Source organism: Excalfactoria chinensis, chromosome 4, assembly GCF_039878825.1.
Source record: "Excalfactoria chinensis isolate bCotChi1 chromosome 4, bCotChi1.hap2, whole genome shotgun sequence".
Lineage (NCBI taxonomy): Eukaryota > Metazoa > Chordata > Aves > Galliformes > Phasianidae > Excalfactoria > Excalfactoria chinensis.
Window position 1 is genome coordinate 80,665,241 of NC_092828.1, and position 18,800 is coordinate 80,684,040.

At 53.5% G+C, this 18,800-nt stretch overlaps 1 protein-coding gene across 5 annotated transcripts; it reads right to left on the reverse strand.

Moving 5' to 3' along the window:
• Positions 1–253: 253 nt before the first annotated feature.
• EDA2R (ectodysplasin A2 receptor) lies at positions 254–13,997 on the reverse strand. 5 transcript variants are annotated; one of them, XM_072336603.1, is made up of 9 exons: positions 13,779–13,997; positions 9,756–9,864; positions 8,932–9,110; positions 8,053–8,138; positions 7,639–7,803; positions 7,010–7,156; positions 6,151–6,641; positions 5,581–5,629; positions 254–5,194 (listed from the first exon to the last, which is right to left on the reverse strand). In XM_072336603.1, exons 2-9 carry the CDS (start codon positions 9,840–9,842, stop codon positions 4,899–4,901), a joined length of 1,500 nt encoding a protein of 499 aa, XP_072192704.1. In that variant the 5' UTR covers positions 9,843–9,864; positions 13,779–13,997; the 3' UTR covers positions 254–4,898. The 5 variants fall into 5 exon arrangements, with proteins under 5 accessions (XP_072192704.1, XP_072192703.1, XP_072192702.1 ...); XM_072336602.1 differs by having other exon boundaries at positions 13,694–13,851; XM_072336601.1 differs by lacking the exon at positions 13,779–13,997 and adding an exon at positions 11,007–11,133.
• Positions 13,998–18,800: the final 4,803 nt, after the last annotated feature.

Sequence of the window (18,800 nt, forward strand, 5' to 3'; positions counted from 1 at the left end):
GAAAACCATATCCTTCATTCTAATAATTATTTTAAAGAGCAGACCAAGTGCAGGGGCATGAACAGACTTCACAAGGGCTGTAATTATGAAGCTGGAAAAACAACCACTCCTTGGCAAAGCTGCAGAGTGCAGCTCCCTGGGCAGCATTTGGGGGTCATCTGCTGCCCTCCCATCCCCACACCTGGGGACTCACGAGGCCCACACAGCACTGCACCCAGCCCTGAACAGCCCCAATGAAAACTCACCAAGCACCTCCACCTCTGGGATTTATTTAACTACATGTACACAGCATCCAACAGCACCACGTCTGGGTGGAATGTGGGGAACAAACACCCCATATGTAACAAAAAAACTGAAGAGCTTCAGCTACTGTTTCATTTGAATACAGACAACATCCCCCCCCACAAAAAAAAAAACAACAAACCCAATGGAAGCAACTAAACTTCAGAATTATAATGCTAATGATGTCGGATTTACAAAAATATAAATAACCCATTCACAACCTTGAAGAAATAACATCCACCATAAAAATGACCAAGTATTCCTAGAGGTAAACCATGGCTACAGAACGCTATTTATTTTCAGAAAAGCACCAGAATCTGCAATGTTAAGTCATCTGAACAGACTGTAGTGCATCTCTCTTTAGCACTTGCAGACTTCTGAAAGTGTGCCCATACTGATCAAACAGCTTTCCGCAGTATTGCCTGCTCACGGGACAGCACAGTGAAGGTACAATTCTTAAACACACCCTGTTCAGGAATAGCACCCAAGGATGTACTGATTACTTGTTCACTTTAATAGGATTTATGTACATGCCTACTGTTAAGTGTGTGCTTACAAGCTTTCAGAACAGCACTGGACTGAAACCCATCATGTAAATTCTTCTGTAGATCAGACTTCCAGACAAGATTGGTGTCACAACAATTGTTTGTTGCAGAAATCCCGCTGCCCAAGAGTGTTTCCATTGTTCAGTTCCAACTACAGTTCATACAGATGCTGAATTATTTTATTTCTTTCTACTTTCTTTGAGCCGTGCCATCTTGGCACCAGCAGCTTCCTGAAGTTGAAATGCAAGAATCCAGCACTATGGGAACTTCCTTCCCTTACATTCCAATTGTTGTGCTGAAAATACTATTAAGGAGAAAAATCAGAAGTCAAGTATCAAGGCTATCGGTTCCCAGCTAAAGAAATCCACGTTCGCCTACCTGCCCAGCAATGGCTGCCAGCTGCCCGTGTCCAAGCTGCAGTTTCAGAGCCCCATCTTTGGGCTCCTGTGGTCCCCCTCTTCTGAGGACTTCAGCCAGGCAGTGAGAAGCAGCCCTGCAGGCTCCGGCAACGTGGCCTGCATGACTGCAGCTGATGTGAGCCTGCTGCCAGCGCAGGTTGGTGGCAGCCATATGCAGCCCTATTGCAGAGCACTGCAGCAGACAGGGAGCACCGCCTGCAGCGGCTCACAGTGACACTGTAGCAGCTCTGAGTGGGCCCCAGATGGCCCAGGGACAGTGAACACAGTGAAAGTTAAAACAGCTAAAATGCAGCGACCGGCCCTGCGTGCTGCCTCCTCAGCACCATGGCAGAGGTAGGTTCTGAACATGAGCAATATTGCTCAGGCATCAAACAGCTAAAATATCAAAGTTCCCCTTAAAAACTGTTATGAGAATGGGGCAATTTATTTGAAGAAGGAATAAAACAAATATTTTTCTGTTCAGAGCCCATCTACATCAACAGAAGTGCCCAATGAGGGCACGAGGGACAGAAGCCACCACCCCTGTGATGCTCTGCAGCACACACTGTGGTGCTCTTATTACCTGCTCCATTCCTAATTCACTACAGTGCTGTGGGGGTAGCAGCCACAGCCTGGTCCCCACCAAGGGGCAGAGAAAGGAGCTCCTGAGGCACAGTGTGAGGCACCAGCCCAGCTTCACCTCCAGAGCCACAGCTGATAGTTCAGCTGCATGATCGCTCCTGCTCAGTCAGGTGAACTCATCTTTGTGAAGTATGTCCATGAAGATAAAATAGTTGATTTTCTTAAGTAATTAATCTAATACTATCTCCTTGCTGCAGATGAATCTCAGATGAAAAAAAAAAAAAAGTTTAGCCCTGGGTCTCCAGGCTGTGTTTGCACCAGAAACGCTTTCCCTGATGGCTCTGTAACAGAACAAGCACATCCCCAGAGCCTGGTTAGCCCCAGCCAAAAAGGGTGCAAGGTCTGACTGATATCTCTGGTTCTCACAAAGCAAGGAACATCGAAACAGCTGCAGCTCTGGAAGATATAAACAGCAGGAGAGAAAACAGTACATCCAGAGAAGCTGTCCACGCCTTTTGTTATCTGACCACATCCTGAGCACGTTCAAGTCCTAACAGCATATAACACGAGAAAAGGAGGAAAAAACCAAACCAGAACATCTATTAATACTGCTGTTGGACAGATCTGAGGGAGGGCTGTGTTCCCAGAAAGTCGTGCACTTTTTCCAAGCACTGTGGTCAGATAAGAGGCAGAGCCCGGGGATGCCCCGGCAGGGGAACAGTGCCACTTGCTGGCAGCCACCGCACCGCTGGAGCAGCCAGAGACAACACAGCCAGCCCCGAGGAGGAAGACGCAGCACTCAGAGCCAGCTGGAGTCTTCAGCAAGGGACATAACACACAGCAAGCGTGTCCCACAGGTCCTGGGGCACAGGCATTCAGTACCAACAGCCATCTGGCTGTGAGCAGCACTGCAAGGGGACAACAGCACCAGAAAGGACAGAAATGGCCCAAGACATCCACCAGGCCCCATGGGTAAAAGCAGCAAGATCGGGGGAAAGGAATAAAGTCAGGGAAATGGGGTCAGGAGGCACAAAATGGTGCAGAAAGAGAGAAACAAGACAGGCTCATTCTCCTTGGTATATCACTGGAAAAGCCAAACTTAGGTCCCTGACTCACAGGCACTTCAGACTCTGATCTCCAGTAGGACTGGGTGCTGTCCGGGCTCAGTGAGCACCAGCATGAGGCCTCCCATCAGCGCCTCAAGGTCACCTTGCTGCCCAAATCCCTGGGTTTATCAACTCACAGCATTGTTTGGTCAGAGCACTGAGATGCTCAAGATCTGAGCTGATGAGGTGCAGGCACCAAGAAACACGTATGCACCCTTGGGCAGAGGCAAACAGCTCAGCACCGCATTGTCCAGGTGCAATTGGCAGGGAGCTGTGGGCCGACACCTCCTGCTCACCCTGCAGCAACTAGCTCCCAGTCTGGCCTCATAGCACCTGCTGGAGCTGAGCATGGCACAAAGACCTCAGCTCAGAGAAGCTTCGTGATGGCTCAGACAGCACTGCCAAAGAGGTGAGCTCCTACCAGCACAGCTCAGCTGCTGTGCCATGACCTCAGCAGTGCAGGCATCCCTGCTGGGACAGGCATCCCCGCCACGGCGGGGCCTGGTGCGTGCCGGCATCTCCCCCAGCTGACGGGGCCCTACATTCCTCCCACCCCCGCAGGGCCACTCCCTGCCTGCTGTGCTGGGATTTGCCCTGGACAAAAATCCTGGAGTGAGGGGCTTGTGTGGGCACTGCTGCCTAAGGCAGGGCACGACGTCCTGCTGCAAGTCACTCCACTGTGGGATACAAACTCCACTTGACAGAAGGCCCCCTGGAAGCCCTAGGACACAGGGAGATCCTGATGCCAGTGGAACAGAGCAGGGAGGCAGCCACCGGCCCCACAGCTCTGCGCCCAAACACAGACTGAACGGCTGCAAGCCCTGACAAATCCATCAGGAGCAAACTAAATGTGGAAGGGTGTTCCCTCTCTAACAGCTACTTCCAGAAATGAGAAAATTAACTCGTTTTTAGGCAGAAACAACAACAACAAAAAAAAAGACCAACTTTAAACAAGCCTGCCCTGCTGTGATTGGCACAGGGACTCCAGCACTCCCCACAGCACAGACAGTCATGAGCTTCAGTCTACAGACGGGCACCAACTGCACCCTGAAGCAATGTCAGAGCCACACTGAGCGGGCAGCACGTGGATTCACTGTGCAGCACAAGTGGTCACCAGCAGACTCAGGAGCAAACACACTGCCCTGGGCAGGGAGCAGCACAGTGCTGCATCCAACACAAACCCATACCAAAGTACTCTGGTACGTTAAAAAGACTGTGCTCATTTAAGAAAACCATACCTTTTCAAGTAAAAGAAATTAATTTAAACATGCCAAATGCTGCAGTGGCACTGAGAATGACTGCGTGACTCCCAGTCATGCAGGTCCTCCTCCAGAGACTGTGTCTCCAGTGCACAGAGAGCAGAGAACAGAGATTCAACTCAAAGTAGGAGCAGGAATCCAGAAAAACAAAGTATGGGTCAAAGGAAAAGTTCTGAGAAGCTGGAATGGGAGAGAAGTGATTGTTGGCCCTGTCTGTGAGCAGTACACAACTGAGGAGAAGCCAGCAAACATCAGCTGTTGGTGTGGAAGATACCCTGAGGCCTCCAGAGACCCTCATGGCTTGTGGCACCTGTAGAGGAAGGAGCTGGGAAGGAGAAGTGCCATGACCAAGGATCTCACAGAACTGATCCCAATGCTAACAGCTCACAAAGGACTAGGCTTACTACACACTGACAGGCACAGCAAACTGTGACATTGCTGTGCTGTTTGACATGGCTGTAAGTACAGCTGAAGAAAAAAGAACTGCGCAAGCTGAGCACAGGAGTAAGAGCTGTGAGAATGCACAGTACTGTCACCTCCCCAGCTCCTCTGCTCTTCCCCAAGGAAGGATGCTCCTCCTTGCTTCTATTCCACAATGCAAAGACCATCTCCATTTACTTCCAACATGCATGTTAGAGAGATGATGTGACCACAGGGCTACCAGATCCTCTCCCGTACCAGTACACACAGTGTTTGCAGTTTCCTCTGTCCCTCCCCTGCCCTCTCCTAGCACTGGCGGCCCTGGATCTGGCTGAGAGCAAAGTGGTCACAAAGCAGGAGCAGGGCATCAAAGCGCTGCAGTCGTTGCAGAGCCTGAGCCAGCCGAGGGATGGTGACGGTGTCTCCAGAGTAGGTGAGGTGGGCAACAAGCTGCTCAAATCCAGAAATCCGGCCCAGCAACTGAGGCATGACTCCCAGCTCCAGAGCCACATGGCTGAAGTTCTTCACACCATTCAAGGAAGGGTCTAACAAGAAAGCGAGTGACTGTACCAAGGAATGGGGCAGCTCTGCAACAGGGAGACCTGCGGATGGTAATACAGCAAAGTGGGGTTAGAAAGCATGTCCAGCTTGGGTGAAAAATCAACAGTAGCTGGATTCAAATCCCATCCCTACTGAACAGGTAAGACATCTACCTGCCATAGCAGGTTTCTCCTCAAACATTGCTTTCAGAGCCCAACGGCACAGAACCGAGTCAGTCCTGGAGAGGCTGGTAACAGTGACAACCCACCCTCAAGCCACTTCAGGACACTACAGAAAATCTGCCCTGGAAACTAGACTGAAGGCTATGAAAGGTAGCCAAACTTCTGTGGTGAGTGGCACCTCCATGCAGCCAAGAGGGGATCCTTTCCAAAAATCTGTCTGCTACCTCAATACATAGTGAACAAAGACAAGGCTGGAAGCCACTTACCCTTCATTGTACTGCTGATCTGAGACACAAGGCTCTGGGCATCATTCACCTGGCAAGATAAAGATTCTAAGGTTAGGAACAGTAACAGCAGCAGCAATGCCCATCAGTGTTCCCAGGCCCATCACAGAGGTTCAAAGGAATGGCACTTGTCACTACTGCCCTATGAGCTAACAGCCTCCAAAGGATGCTCCCCCAGCAGCAAACTGCTTCCACAAACACAGATGAGGAACTAAGCTAGTAAATGGCCAGTAAATGCTTTGTTATTATTATTATTATTTTAAACCAGGCATTTTCTGAACTTCAATTATGTTAATGATGGGGTTCATCACAAGCTAACCCATGCAAGTTAACAGGCTAATCAGCTGCTCCAGGGCTCCTGCCTGGTCCACTGACAGCCATCCTCACCCACTCCCACACATGCCATGAAACACCTGGCAAATTGGTTGCAGTGGTTGCCAAAGTCACTCCAGATGCAGTGATCCCAGCTCCCATGAACCTGAGCTCCCTGAGCACCAACCTCCCATGCCTGAGGCACAGGCTGTGTGAGGACACTTCACAGTGCTGGCTTACCTGCCGCTCCCTGCTCCCAGTGGCAGGGCTTTGCATGGCAGTGGATATGCCCCTCGTGGGGCCCATGCTGAGCCCGCTGCCAGCCTCAAGTGCCGTCCTGCTGCTCTCCTTTGGGACTGCCCGGATCCCCACTTCCTCTGACCTCTCACTGCCCACAAACTCCATCTGGGAGGAGAATTTCTGCAAGTCAAGCTCGGTGCACTCCACAGGGGTGTGTGGCCACTTGTGCTGCATCTCAGAGGCACAGGAAGAGAGCGGGGCCAGGGCTTCTGCTGTGCCCGACCTGAGGCCAGAGGGGGTCACGGTGGTGGCCCGGCTCTCGGCACAGCCCCGCATCAGCGGCTGGCTCTCCAGGCTGCTCTTGGCCAGCTGGCCCTTGGGCACAGGGCTGCCCGCCACGGCCGGTGGCAGCTCCAGCTCAGGCTGGGCAGGTGGCAGCTGGAGACCAATGGCTTCTCCCTCTGAAATGAACTGAACCACTTCCACTGGGCCTGGAATTAGAAAAGGCAGTTCAGTACAACCCAGCCCTGCCCTGCCCTGCCCCATCCCACCTCCCAGCCACACCCTCAGTTCTCAGCCTGGAACAGAGGCTCAAGAGACCCTCTGCAAAGCTCTGTCCCATCCGTGCCATGCCTATGACATATATATGTCATATAGGCTATATATGGCTAGGCAGAGGCTGGGAGCAGCTGGAACCCAGTGTGAGCATGCCTGGTATAAAAATTGTATGTAGATTTTAAGAGAAGCTCCAAACTATCTAGCTCTTTCCCTCTTCACAAAGTCTCAGCACTTCTAAAGACAGTGCAACTGGGAGCCCAGCACATTCCCCCTTCCTGCAGAGCACAGAGAGCTGTGGTACCTTCTGTCTGCCTGTAGCAGGGACTGAGGTTCTTCATGCCCAGGCAGCAGGGGCCAGACATCTGCTCCTCACATAGAAACCTGCCAGGCACTGTCGAGGTGGGGAACATCACCCGTTGGCCTGAGAAGTTCTGCGTCCGCAGGAAAACTTGGACATAGAGAAGAACCAGTGTGAGCAAGAGCTTGTGGACCCAGCATGCCCTCAGCTACAGGAAATGCCAGCCGATGAGAAGCTCCAACACCTGACTGCTCTGACATCCCTGGCCAGGGCCATGCAGCACTCCCTCCCATCTCAGCACCTCCCAGCCCTCATCCTGCAAAGACCACTTGGTATCCACCTGTCCTTGAGACACCCCAGTAAGAGAGAATGCCGACACTGAAATTACATTCTACTGCTTCTTATGGCACAGAGGGCAGGAAGGCTCCTCGGTATCTTTGTGCAGACACAAGAAAGCAAAAGAGAAACCTCGCAGATGTAAGGAGCAGGATGAGGTAGTTATTCTCTGTGAACAGAGGAATGTTTGGTTGATTTTCAAGGCTCGAGGCAATGCTCTCCCCAGCAAGGAAGGGGCCTGGAATGTGTGCAAACAGCAAAGGCAGAAGAAAGACGTGTGGCATGCACAGACTCACCTCGCTGGCACTGGCTCTTCCAGAACCGCTTGCAATAAATGATGGAGAGGGCCAGAAGCACCAGCACAATGATGACCAAGGCACTGCTGGTCAGGGCGAGCAGGGCTGTGTCCTGTGGAGGCACGGTGGGGACTGCCACTTTCACCAAGTTTGTTCTGGACCGACCTGCACACGGCAGTCTGAGCTTTATAGCCTGCAACACTTCAGGTCACCCTCCCTGCCCCATCCCCTTTCACATGTTATGAACACACTTCTTCCAACACATCCATGTGGGACAGGGGCTTGATGCTGTAGAGAGCAAATAGCATCCCTACAATGGTGCAGGAGCACACCTGAGCAGCTCTGACATGCTCATGCCAGCTCTGTGTGGCTTCCCTGCCCCGTCCTCCCACCTCCCACGGCCACGCCACCTACACTGGGGCTCGGAGGAAGGTGTCTGCTTGGTGCAGGGGATGCACTCCCAGTCCAGTTGCCCACTGAGTCGTGCCTTGCGGTAAAACCTGTGAGAGAGCAGAGCAGGTTGTCAGCAGGGCCAGAACCTGTCTGCAGTGTGTCTGCAGAGACAGCCGAGTGTTCCTTGGTGCTGCAGCATGCCAGGATGGTTCCAGGCACCATGACTCCCTCAGACGCCAGCTAAGCAGTGCTCAGAGCTACTCTTCACTTCTGTAGCTGTTTTGCCAAGGAGTGACATCATCTGGAGACAGCCTCCCTCCCCCTCCCTGGGTCTTGCTAACAGAGGAGGTGGTGATTAATGGCTCCACGAAACCACAAAAAAAACATCAGCCAGCAACTCCATCTGGGAAGAAACTCAAAATCCTGAGCTCTGACATTCCTCTGTTACAAACCACACAGCTCACAAGCAAACCTTCTGCAGCTCTTTGGTCCTTCATGGGCTGTCTGTACAGAGCAGTCCTGGCTTCAGAAACTCCTTTAAAAAAACCAGCTGAGGTCAACAGCCACAGAAACCACAATGTCCTCCGTAAGGCTGTGCTCATAGTGTGGTTCCCACCCTCCTCTTTGGAGGCCATTAATTGCAGTGGTCTGCAGCCACTCATCCCCTGGGGCCTGGCCACCCTGGTGCCCACAGCTCAGACTGAAGCCTTCCACTGCTCTGCTCTTCTGGCAGCTCTGATTGCTGTGTCCTCAAAGAGATGACGCTTGGGACCACCAGGGCTCATCCTGAGCACCCTGAGAGAAATGCCTTCCAATAAAGCCCTCTCCCCCCAGCCAACCCTTGCCTGCATGCTCCCCTTGATGCCACCAGCACTGCCCGCCCGGCCAAGCCCCACTCACCCTGGCAGGCATTCCCCGCACACCGCATTGGCTGTCGCTGTGCAGTTTGACTTCTGGATGCGGTTGATGAGGGTGCAGGACAGGCAGGGCTTGCAGCCATGATGGCCCCAGCTGTCCTTAAACTTCCTGGGAGGGCAAGCAATGCACTGCGCATCCCCCCCCACACCATCACCACAGTCCTGCAAGACATGAGATTTGGTTTACAGCAGTGAGGAGATAATTCAGGACCCAAAGCGATACTGAGAGCACAGCACCTCTTCTTTGGAAACAGCTAAGAGCTAGCAGCCTCACACCTGATCTAGTGGGAAGGCTGTGCTTTGCCTGTCAGCAGCTCACAGGCAGCCTCGGTCCCTGCAGCATGTACCAGAGGGCAGGATGCCCCATTAGGGCTGACACAGAGGGATTGCTGGAGTCAGGACACAGCCTGGTGCCACGGCCAGGCCCATGCAGCAGTGGCTCACCATGCCCACCAGCCTGCAGCCTGGCTTGTGCTGAGAGCTCAGGAAAAAGAGAGCAGCTTTCCGAGAAGGGCAGCAGAAAGGCAGTTGTACCTGGGGCCACTGACTAGAAGGAAACAGATTTTCTTTGGCAAAATGGAACAAGGACAACTAGAATGGCAGCATGGAATCCTCCCCAATTTTTGCTTCCATCTTCTCACCCTTCTATCCAATGTGAGTGAAACTATTCACCTTCTCCTCCTACTGACTCTTCCCAACATACGGAAATCCAAGATCATCCCTCTTAACAAGGATTAGCAGAGAATGCACCCTGCACTGTGAAAACTTTGGTGGTGGGTGATTCCTAGTTCTTCAAAGGCTATTTACCTTGGAAAGCTCCTGCCCAGGCATGCAGCTCCTGCACAGCACACACTTCCCGTGCTCATCCAGGTACTCGGTCTCCTGGCAGCCCATCGTGTCTGGGAGGTGCTGGTACCTGAAGGAAGGAAGGGAAAGCAGAGTTCACACAAGTCCCAACACTCTAGTGGGAGTACTGTGCCCTTTTCTGGGCAAAAGCTTCCACACCGGCTAGCAGACAGCCTGTACTTCTTATACACCAAGAATGTCACTTTGGCAGCAGTGAGGCCGCCTGATCTCACCCACGCAGCAGTCTGCACTGAGAGCTCAGGAAGCAGAGAAAAGGGTTTCTGAGAAAGGCTGCAGATGAGCTGGGCTTTTGCTGCCACACTGTGTTACTCAGAGTGGAAGAAAAAGTGTCATCTCCAATCTGAAGCTGGACACAGTGACCACTGAAGCTAGTTTGGCAGTCAGTCAGTAGATTCTGCTACACCAGCTGTATTTTGGGACATCCCAGACTGTCAAACAGAGAGGAGACCCAGCTCAGGGAGATGGTGGCTGAGCTCTGACCAGGGACAACAGGGGATGCCCTGCGTGCTGCTCCTCTCCTGCACTGCAGAAGTTTCATTGTGGTATGGACTCACTCACAGAAGCCTTGGAGGGCTAGCAAAACTGCACCTGTCTCCTGGTAAAATACAGCCAGAGCCTTTCTGAGGGGAAACTATTGGCAGAGCTGCCCCAGCCTCAGAAGAGCCAGGATTTCTGTCTCCAGTGAGTAGGGCTTGTGGGAGTACTTGGGACTGGAGTGCCACTCAGAACAAGCAACAAAACCTGAAGCTATGAAACAGAGCAACTCATTCACAGCTTCAGGACTGCCTGTGCTCTTCTGTATATTCTAGGTAGGTTCTCAACAAGACAGAAACAGAATAAAATCCACCCCACTGCACTCTTCATTCAGCTTTTCTCCAAAGCTGGTGCAGCAGCCACAAGAGGAGCAGTGCTCTGCCTGAGAGCCCGACGTGCTTGTGTCCCAGCACCCACCAGGAGCAGGAAGTGCTGGGAATGCTCTTTTGAAGAGCACCTGGGAAGCCTGGCACTGCCTCAGAGCCCTAGGGCAGTACTCAGCTCAGATGGTCCCAGCAAAGCTCCCAGGAAAGGGACAGCTCGGCTACGGCAATCCCATGCATCCCCTCCCACCCCCCTGCACTGCTGGCAGCCACCAACACCGGATCTGCAGCACGCGGCTCCGGGCGCAACCCCCTCTGCTGCCTCTGAACGCACAGCTGGCCGGGCTCCGGGTGGGAACGATCGGGATTCATTAGGGATGAAGTCTCCCCCGGACAAGCTTAGAAGGTGAGTCACCGCTCACTGCTGCTCACGCGCACGACAGCGTCTCGTTTGCTGCAAGGAGAGGCAGCGAGAGCCAGCGAGGATTGGATGTGAAGACATGGGGCGATGAGGAGCTAAGGGAGCTAAATTTATCTGGCAAGTATCTCGGGAGGGGCACGATCACAGCCTATTAATAGCATAAAGGTTACTGACGTTATAGAATAAATAAAGGAAATTCGTCATCATCTCAGAAAGTGGCAAAGAGGAACCTCTGTGCCAATGTCAGGGGACAAGCACTCAGGTTCCGAGTTATGACCTGCCATGTGCTGCATGCAGGAGGACAAGGAGCAGGCGCCCGGCTCAGTGCTGCGTGTGTCCCGCAGGGGTTCCGGTACCCACAGCCAACCCACAGAGAGGGAGTCGGGACTGCCTGCCGCCAACTGTCTGAGGCATCGTGGTAGTACAAGGAAGGAATATGCATAAAAAAGGGATCTTTTCTGGAGAAACTCTCTGGCAACTACAGCTTGTGCTGGCACAGTTTCTTTCTTTCGTATATTTACATATGCTTCTCTACTTGGGAAGGGTTTGCAGATAGAGATGCACTCCTTGCAGCTTATCTCCCACAGAAAGACAGCCTAGAACAATTTCACCAACAGAGAAACTTACAAAGGCAGAAGGAATCCCACGGCAGTGTGGGAATGTGTGCCTTGGGACATCACAGCACACTGTGGGCACTCCAGGACAGCACTGCCCACAGCTATCACACAACCATCAGCACAGACTGGGCTGCTGCTACTATGTTAACATATTGGTGAGTGGGATGGAAACTTTCGTCAATACCTGGCATCAAATTCAGAGCTGTGGAATCTATTCTATTTTAACAATATCAGAATCAAGACATTGAATTTGTAAATGAAGCATATATCCAATACCCCACAGCGCTACTCCTACAGTCCAATCAACAACTGGTCCCCGTTAGTAAGTCAATAGAACAAACAAGAAAACCCTCCTGCCTCCCTGAAAGCCACATGGGCCCTCCAGGTAACTGCCAGAGGAACATCAGCAGAAATGGTATTGCTGCCCACCAGCTGACAGGAAGCAGAACATACTGCCAACCTGTTAAGGTGTGCAAAGCCTTCCAACTTCGCCACTGTGCTGCTGCTCAGACAGCAAAATCATGAATGGCAGTGAATGAGTTTCACTGTGTGGGATACAAAGCGCTGCAGCGAAGTGAGTGCATGCAGCTGCCCAATTACTTCTGCAACAGTTCTGATCTGCCTTTCCTTGTGAAAATATAGTTTTGAAGACAACTAAACTATTTGGGAACTGTATTTAGACATTTATTTTGTGTCTGACAAATGGATTCTGGTAGAGGACAAAAAGGAGGAGGAAATGAATGAACTGGTACCAAAATGTCCTCAAAGCAACCATTGGTGGCCCAGGCCAGGCACCGAGCAGAGTTAGGGAGGAGCAGCAGCTGTGGGCTGCCACCAACACAGCCTCAGATGGGACACAGGAACAGACTGAAAAGTAGAAACGGAGAGAGCAAAAATCCTAAATAACAACTGCAAGTGAAAAGGAAGGGAAAAGAGAAATGTTATAAAAAAAATATGAATGCATGCGTGCCCAGCCCCTGCCTCCTCCCCTGCTGCTCTCTGCCCCTACTGCAATCCCTCTGGATGTGTACCTGAGCCCCCAGCAGCAGCGCTGCCCCGTGGGGCACCGGGGGCTGCGGGACCATTTGAGGAACGAAACGAGAAAGATGGGCTCAGTCAGAATCACTCACATGAATACCAGGAAGGAATAACTATCATGCAATTAGATGCATTTATGAACAAGTTGATTTGCCATCAGTGCTTACTCAGCTTCACTGAGCCCTTAGGGATGCTCAGCGCCCATTCATGGCACCGGCACGGGGTGATGTGGCACCTCGCGCCCAACCAGCAAACTCTGCTCTTGTGCCCCACCGCAGCGAACCTCGCGCGGGGGTGAGGCGAGAATGAACGCTAATGGCGTCCCGGGACCGGGACGGCGAAGTTAGGGCTCAAACCACCCAGCGGGGCCAGAACGGGAAGCGTCGCCTGCAGCGACGCGGATCGCGTCACACCGTCACACCCACGCGCGGCGCTGCCCCACCCTCCCACCCCAAGCTGCCCTCCCACCCCAAGCTGCGGTTCGGCCGAGTCTCGGCGCGCCCCAACCCACGCGCAACACCGCCCGACCCCCGCCTGGCCGCGGCACAAAGCTCGGCCCCCGCCGGCGCCCCCCGCCGAAGGAAGGCGGCAGCGCGTCGGGATATGCCCGGGCACGTCTTGGCGAGGGGCTCCGGGCCCGCAGCGACACCGCCGCCCCGCAGCGTCACCCGCATCCTCGGCTCCGACCCCCCGACACCCGCTCTCCTGCACGGCCGCCCCGCGCCGCGCTTTCGGAAGTTAACGGAGCCGGATGCGGCCCACGCGCGGAGTCACTGCTCACACTCTCGCTCCCTCTCACGCAGCGATGCGATCCTCCCGCAGCCCCCGCCGTTCGTCTCGTGTCCGCAACGGCCCCCGCGCGGCGCTGAACCGGCGGCAGCAGCACGAGGGGACACCGAGAACCGCCGAGGGTGGGAGGGAGAGTGCGTGGACCCCGCGCGTCACCTGTGTCCGGTGCGGGCAGAGCCGGGCAGGGCGCGCGGCGCGGTGCTGTGCGGTCTCTGCTAGCAATGCTGCGGGCGGGACGCACCAGGCAGGACGCGACGAACTCCGCGCGCTCCGCGGGCAGAATTCTCCGAGCCGCGTGGAGCAAAGCGAAGAACGCCCCGGGCACCGCAGAGCGCCCGCCCCGCCCCACCGCCTCCCATTGGCGGCCGCTGCGGGAATGCGGCGGTGCTATGTAAATCCGCAGCTCGTGCACAGCCCCGCCCGCAGCACCGCACCGCCCCCGTACCGCCCGGGCAGGGCAAGCGGCGCAACGGGACTGGAGGGGTGGCTGGTCCGCTTGCGTCCGCCGTGCGGGCCCCGCTGTCCGCTGATGCGGGACCCGGCAGGACTCAGCTCGTCCGTGCGGAGCTTTGCGGGACTGGCGGGGCTCCGAAGTCTGTGACTGCTCTGCCGGGGCCGCATCTCGTGGAGCCCCCGCCGGCCGCCAGCGGGCGGAGAGTGATTCGCGGTCGGACTGCCCGGGGCGGTCCGGGGCCGCTGTCTGTAAGCACCGCAGGGGTGTGCGACGTTCTCTCTCCATCACAGGGTCTCCCCGTGGAGCCGCGGGCCCCGCCGTCTATTGCGGGGGCAGTTTATTCTCCAGGCAACACTGACATAGGCGCTGTGTGTTCTGTGCCCTCTGCCTCCAACGTCCCCAGTGAAGCTCTGATCTGCCGAACCTGCTGCAGAAGGTGATCATCGTCCCTAGATTTAGACTGCCGAGGGCAGATTGCATTGCTGCTGCTCAAGGAGCAATGGGCAGCAGCTGGGCAGCAGCTCTCAGCAATGGTCCTGCACACGGGTTTGTTTGAACACTATTGGGTTTAAACCTAATATTTTGGAGGCATTTTTTCAATTTCTGGCTCTTTTCTAAAGTTCAGGCTTTCCCCCTCCAGCAAATGCTTAGGGTAGGTCCCAGAAATTCCCCACTGCCACTGTGTGGTGGAAGAGGCAGAAGGTCAGGTTGGGATAACCGGACAGATTTAGTATGAGATCAACTGGGCTGCCCTGCTGCCCACCCTCTGAGTTGGACTGCTCATAGCTTGGTGCTGCTCAGTGATGCAATCTAAGTGGGGAAAAGCAGTTTACCCAGACTGTTCTGCAGGGGTTGGGGGTGACATCAGCCTCTTCGTGAGGTGCTACACCTGATGCAACTGGTGATGCTGCTCCTCGTTCCACAAGCAGTACCGCAGCTTTTGGGTAGGCAGACTGTCCATCACATTAACGTTGGCTCCAGCATCTTGTGAAGCTGATAGCAGAAGTCATCTGTGTGATTCTTTTCTGCCAAAAAGCACACTGACTCAAGGATCTACAGATAATCCAGCACAGAGTAGTGGTAGGTGATGGGAACAAACCACCTCTGGCAGTCAGTGTCCCCACACACCGTGGGGTTTGTGGTGGTGCTGCTGCTGGGTGGGTGTGGTGCTGGGTGAAGGCTGTGCAGCATTTCAAGGGCTGGGCTGAGCCCACTGCAGCCAGGCTGAGGCTGAAGTGGGCAATGAAGTTGTGAGATTGTCCTGTCCCTCTTTGTGGCCTCCTGTGAGCCAGAACAGGCTGCTAATAGACCTAGAAATATCATCATTTTTCTTCTTTCAGATCAGCAGTTTGACCCATCCCATCTTCCAGCCCCATCTGGGCACCAGGGCTGCCCCACATGTCTCCAAAGACTCAAAGCAGTGTCTGTGCCCCGGGGGCAGCTCAACCCCACATGGTGCTCAGCAGTGGCAAGGCTGTCCCCGGAGCTCAGCACTATCCGTGTGTCTGGTGTGCGAGGGGCGGGAGGTGGGGTTGGCTGGGCTGGGTGTAGGGCACTCAACTTGCTGTGGGGATGGGCAGGCTGAGGCCTTTTGGGCTTTCTTGAAGCATTTTGTGTCATGACCGTAATTACTTGATTTGCTCAGGGTCACGTCATCTTCAAAAGTTATAAGTGCAAAGCGTAATGAACAACAGCGCTGTATTACAGGTTATCAGGAGCAGGAATTCTGAAGAGGGGAATCTGTTTCACAAGCTTTTCAGGCACACTGAAACAACGCTAGAGGGCCCTCAGCTCCAGGCCCAAACATAACCGCCCGTCTGCAAGCAGCCGCCCGTAGCCTCACAGAGGTAACCGCTCCCCGCTGAGACGGGCTGGTCATGCCCTTGGCATGAGATGCAGTGAACTGATCACACCGGTACGGTCAGTGGGACACCTCCCACCTTCCCCTCCATGTCAGACCCACACTCTGCCCATCTCTACCTCAAACGTCAGACGATCATCTTTTATCCAGGTTATGAAATGTGATGGGAGGGGTGCAGAATTCCCCTCTTTGCACATGCTCTGATACACCTGGAGCCCAGGTGAGACTGGAGGAGGCGCTGTGAGGGAAATACCCTGTGCTCAATGGATCTCACTGTTGTTCAGCTGAAGTCTCCAACCCATTGGGCTGACGTTCCTCCAGTGATAGTTCCAGTTTCAGGTCAAGGCCACCTTCTTCAGAGTACCTTTGTTGCTTACCTGGTTAGAGAAGTTGCTTTGGAATGAGAGCTATTGACTTATCTCTAACAAAAACATCCTGTAATTGCCTAAGCTATAGCTGAGCAGTGGAGTTTTGTGTTGATTTAAATTGAACATAAGGAAGATATATTTTTTTTACAATAAGGGTTGTGGGGCATTGATACAGATTACCCAGAGAGGCAGTGGACACCTTGTCCTTGGGGACACCCTCAGCCAGGCTGTGTGGGGCTCTGAGCACCTGATGTAGCTGTGGGTGTCCCTGTTCATTGAAGGGACAATTTCATTTCAGCTCAAACAATTCTTTGGTTCTATGACCTGTGAATTACATATTCTCTGATTTGGTGTCCTCACCACTTGCAGAACTCAACAATAGGGCACAGCTCACTCTCCTGCCTGGTCACACAGCATTTGCTGCATCTCTCTGCCTCGCTCGGTGAGAATGCTTTCTTTTCTCCATGGCCATTAAATTAATTGGGTTTTCCACATGGCCACTCCTGCATGCTGTGACTTTCCTGGACCTGTCAGGATGTGCTGCCGACACATTTGTGAGTGTGTTCAGAAGGCATCTGGTGTCTCTAAGATGCTGCCCTGAGCTGCTGCAGGTTCAGGCCAGGAGGCAGATAATGCTTTCTCCAGATAGGAGATAGGAGGGGCTTCTGCCCAGCCTCTGGTGGCTGCAGGCTGCCCATGAGCTGCACTGTCTGCAAGACACAGCTGGGGCACAGCCTGCAGAATTCCACCATAGCTGAGATCGGCTGCCCGAGATACTGCAAGTGCCCCAAGAGAGAGCTTAGCCCTCAGGCTCATCTGGACTGCACTCAGAGGAACCGCACGGCCTCTCCTACTGTCAGCCTGCCATAACCCTCTACATGTGAGTTTTTCCATTGCATCCCGTGAGGCTGAATCATGGGTTTTCCTGTGTGCTCTGGAAGGTGCGAGGGCGCACGCTCACAGGCAGGCACGGACAGGACAGAGGTGCCCGCAAGCACCTCGGAGGGGTGGACCAGTTTTTATCTCCGCCGTTCTCGGTAGGGCTCTGGCAGCTGGGACTTTCTCTCTACAGAAGGAATTAGCAGCTCCGACACCGCGTGAAGCGGAGCTGCGGGCTGCCGAGAGCCTCGTTGCCAGCAGAGGGAGCTCACGACCTTCTGGCGGTGCCCCGACCTGCAGCGCTGCACCGGGAAACCGCGCTCCTTTCCCGGCCTGGCTGGAGGTGGCTGCGCAGTTATGGGCTCAGATTGAACTTCGCTTTGCCTTATATTTTCCCTTCCTTTCCCTTTCCCTTTTTTGCGTACCTCTTTCTCTCTGGCTTCGTGTCCGTGCGGCTGCAGTCTGTCTGTAATGGGGGAAAGCTGTACAGGTAAACTCCCTGTGTGCGGAATCAGTAGCCGGGGATGAGCAGCTCTGGCAATGGGACACAGACCTGCAGATGCTGGCAGCGCTTCTCTGGACCCCATCTGCTGTCAACAGAGGGACTCAAAGGCTAGAAATGCTTTCACAGCATCTAACAACGGAACGTGGAAGGAAAAAGAGGAGTGCCTGATTCAGTGCTGTTTGTAAGCAGCCACCTGGCACAAACATGAGAGCTTCTTTTGCATCAGAAAGTTTTGTGCTCTTTTTATTTGCAACACTGTAAATGAGCAGCCCTGCAGAAGGTGAAATGCTGATTGTGACAGATCTGTCTGAGAAGAAACACTACACAAAAGCACACTGAAAACCAGAAACTGGAAATCTGGTTGCTGTTTTAAGGTTTTCTTGGTCTACATATGGAAACCTTCTTCACTTTGATGGGATCTGGATATGTGCAGCCTTCCTACAGCTTTGCACATCTCAACATTCTTATGCTCATTCATTATGCTCAGAGAAACGCTCAGAGAAATCCTTAATGGTATCAGTTGCAGGTGACAAAGATGAAATAACAGGACAAAGAAGATAGCAGAAAACTCGACATGGTTTTAAAAGCAGAGGCCCTCAGCACTTCCACAGCTCAGTCTGTTTCTCATGGGTACCCTTCTCACCCCTTTCCAAAGTGCAATGTGTTGACCACATCTCCAAACAGCACACCCTCTCAGCTCATTCATACCTGGCTCCTCTTGCACAGCCTGTGTTCATCTCACAGCCTACCATAGCTCTGTGCAGCAGCTCCAGCCTTTCTTGCTAACTTGTGCATTTATTTGCATGAGCTGAAAATCTGGACAACACGAGACATGTGTGGCACATGGTCTGGCTGCAGTGTGAGGAGGCTGTGGGTACAGCCCAGCAGGACAAGTGCTGTGCTGCGCTGTGTCTGAACGCCTGGAAACCTGAGCATGATGAACTTGTCCCACTGCTGATATTGGTTCACAGTCCAAAAACGGATGAGAATGACTCAGTTAGATCCTTTTTCACTGGAAATGAGAGCTGAGAAGAAGGGCAGAAGCTTCTTCTGAAGCTATCTTGGAAGAGTTTGTCCACAGCATTCCTGCTGCCCACTGCCAGTGTTCATTAGGAAGTGTGTTGTTTGTTCACAGCTCCGTGTCCTGGAGACACCCAGGTGTTCCTGAAAGCTGCCTTCAGTTCCTTCAGGCCTCC

What these genes read in the sequence shown, in the direction of transcription:
- EDA2R (XM_072336601.1), bottom strand. Translation starts at nt 11,044, where the DNA reads ATGAATCCCGATCGTTCCCACCCGGAGCCCGGCCAGCT. An exon ending in CTGGGCAGGAGCTTTCCAAG is followed by an intron (nt 9,111 to 9,755) that starts GTAAATAGCCTT and finishes CATGTCTTGCAG; the next exon opens with GACTGTGGTGATGGTGTGGG. An exon ending in GATCAGCAGTACAATGAAGG is followed by an intron (nt 5,195 to 5,580) that starts GTAAGTGGCTTC and finishes TACCATCCGCAG; the next exon opens with GTCTCCCTGTTGCAGAGCTG.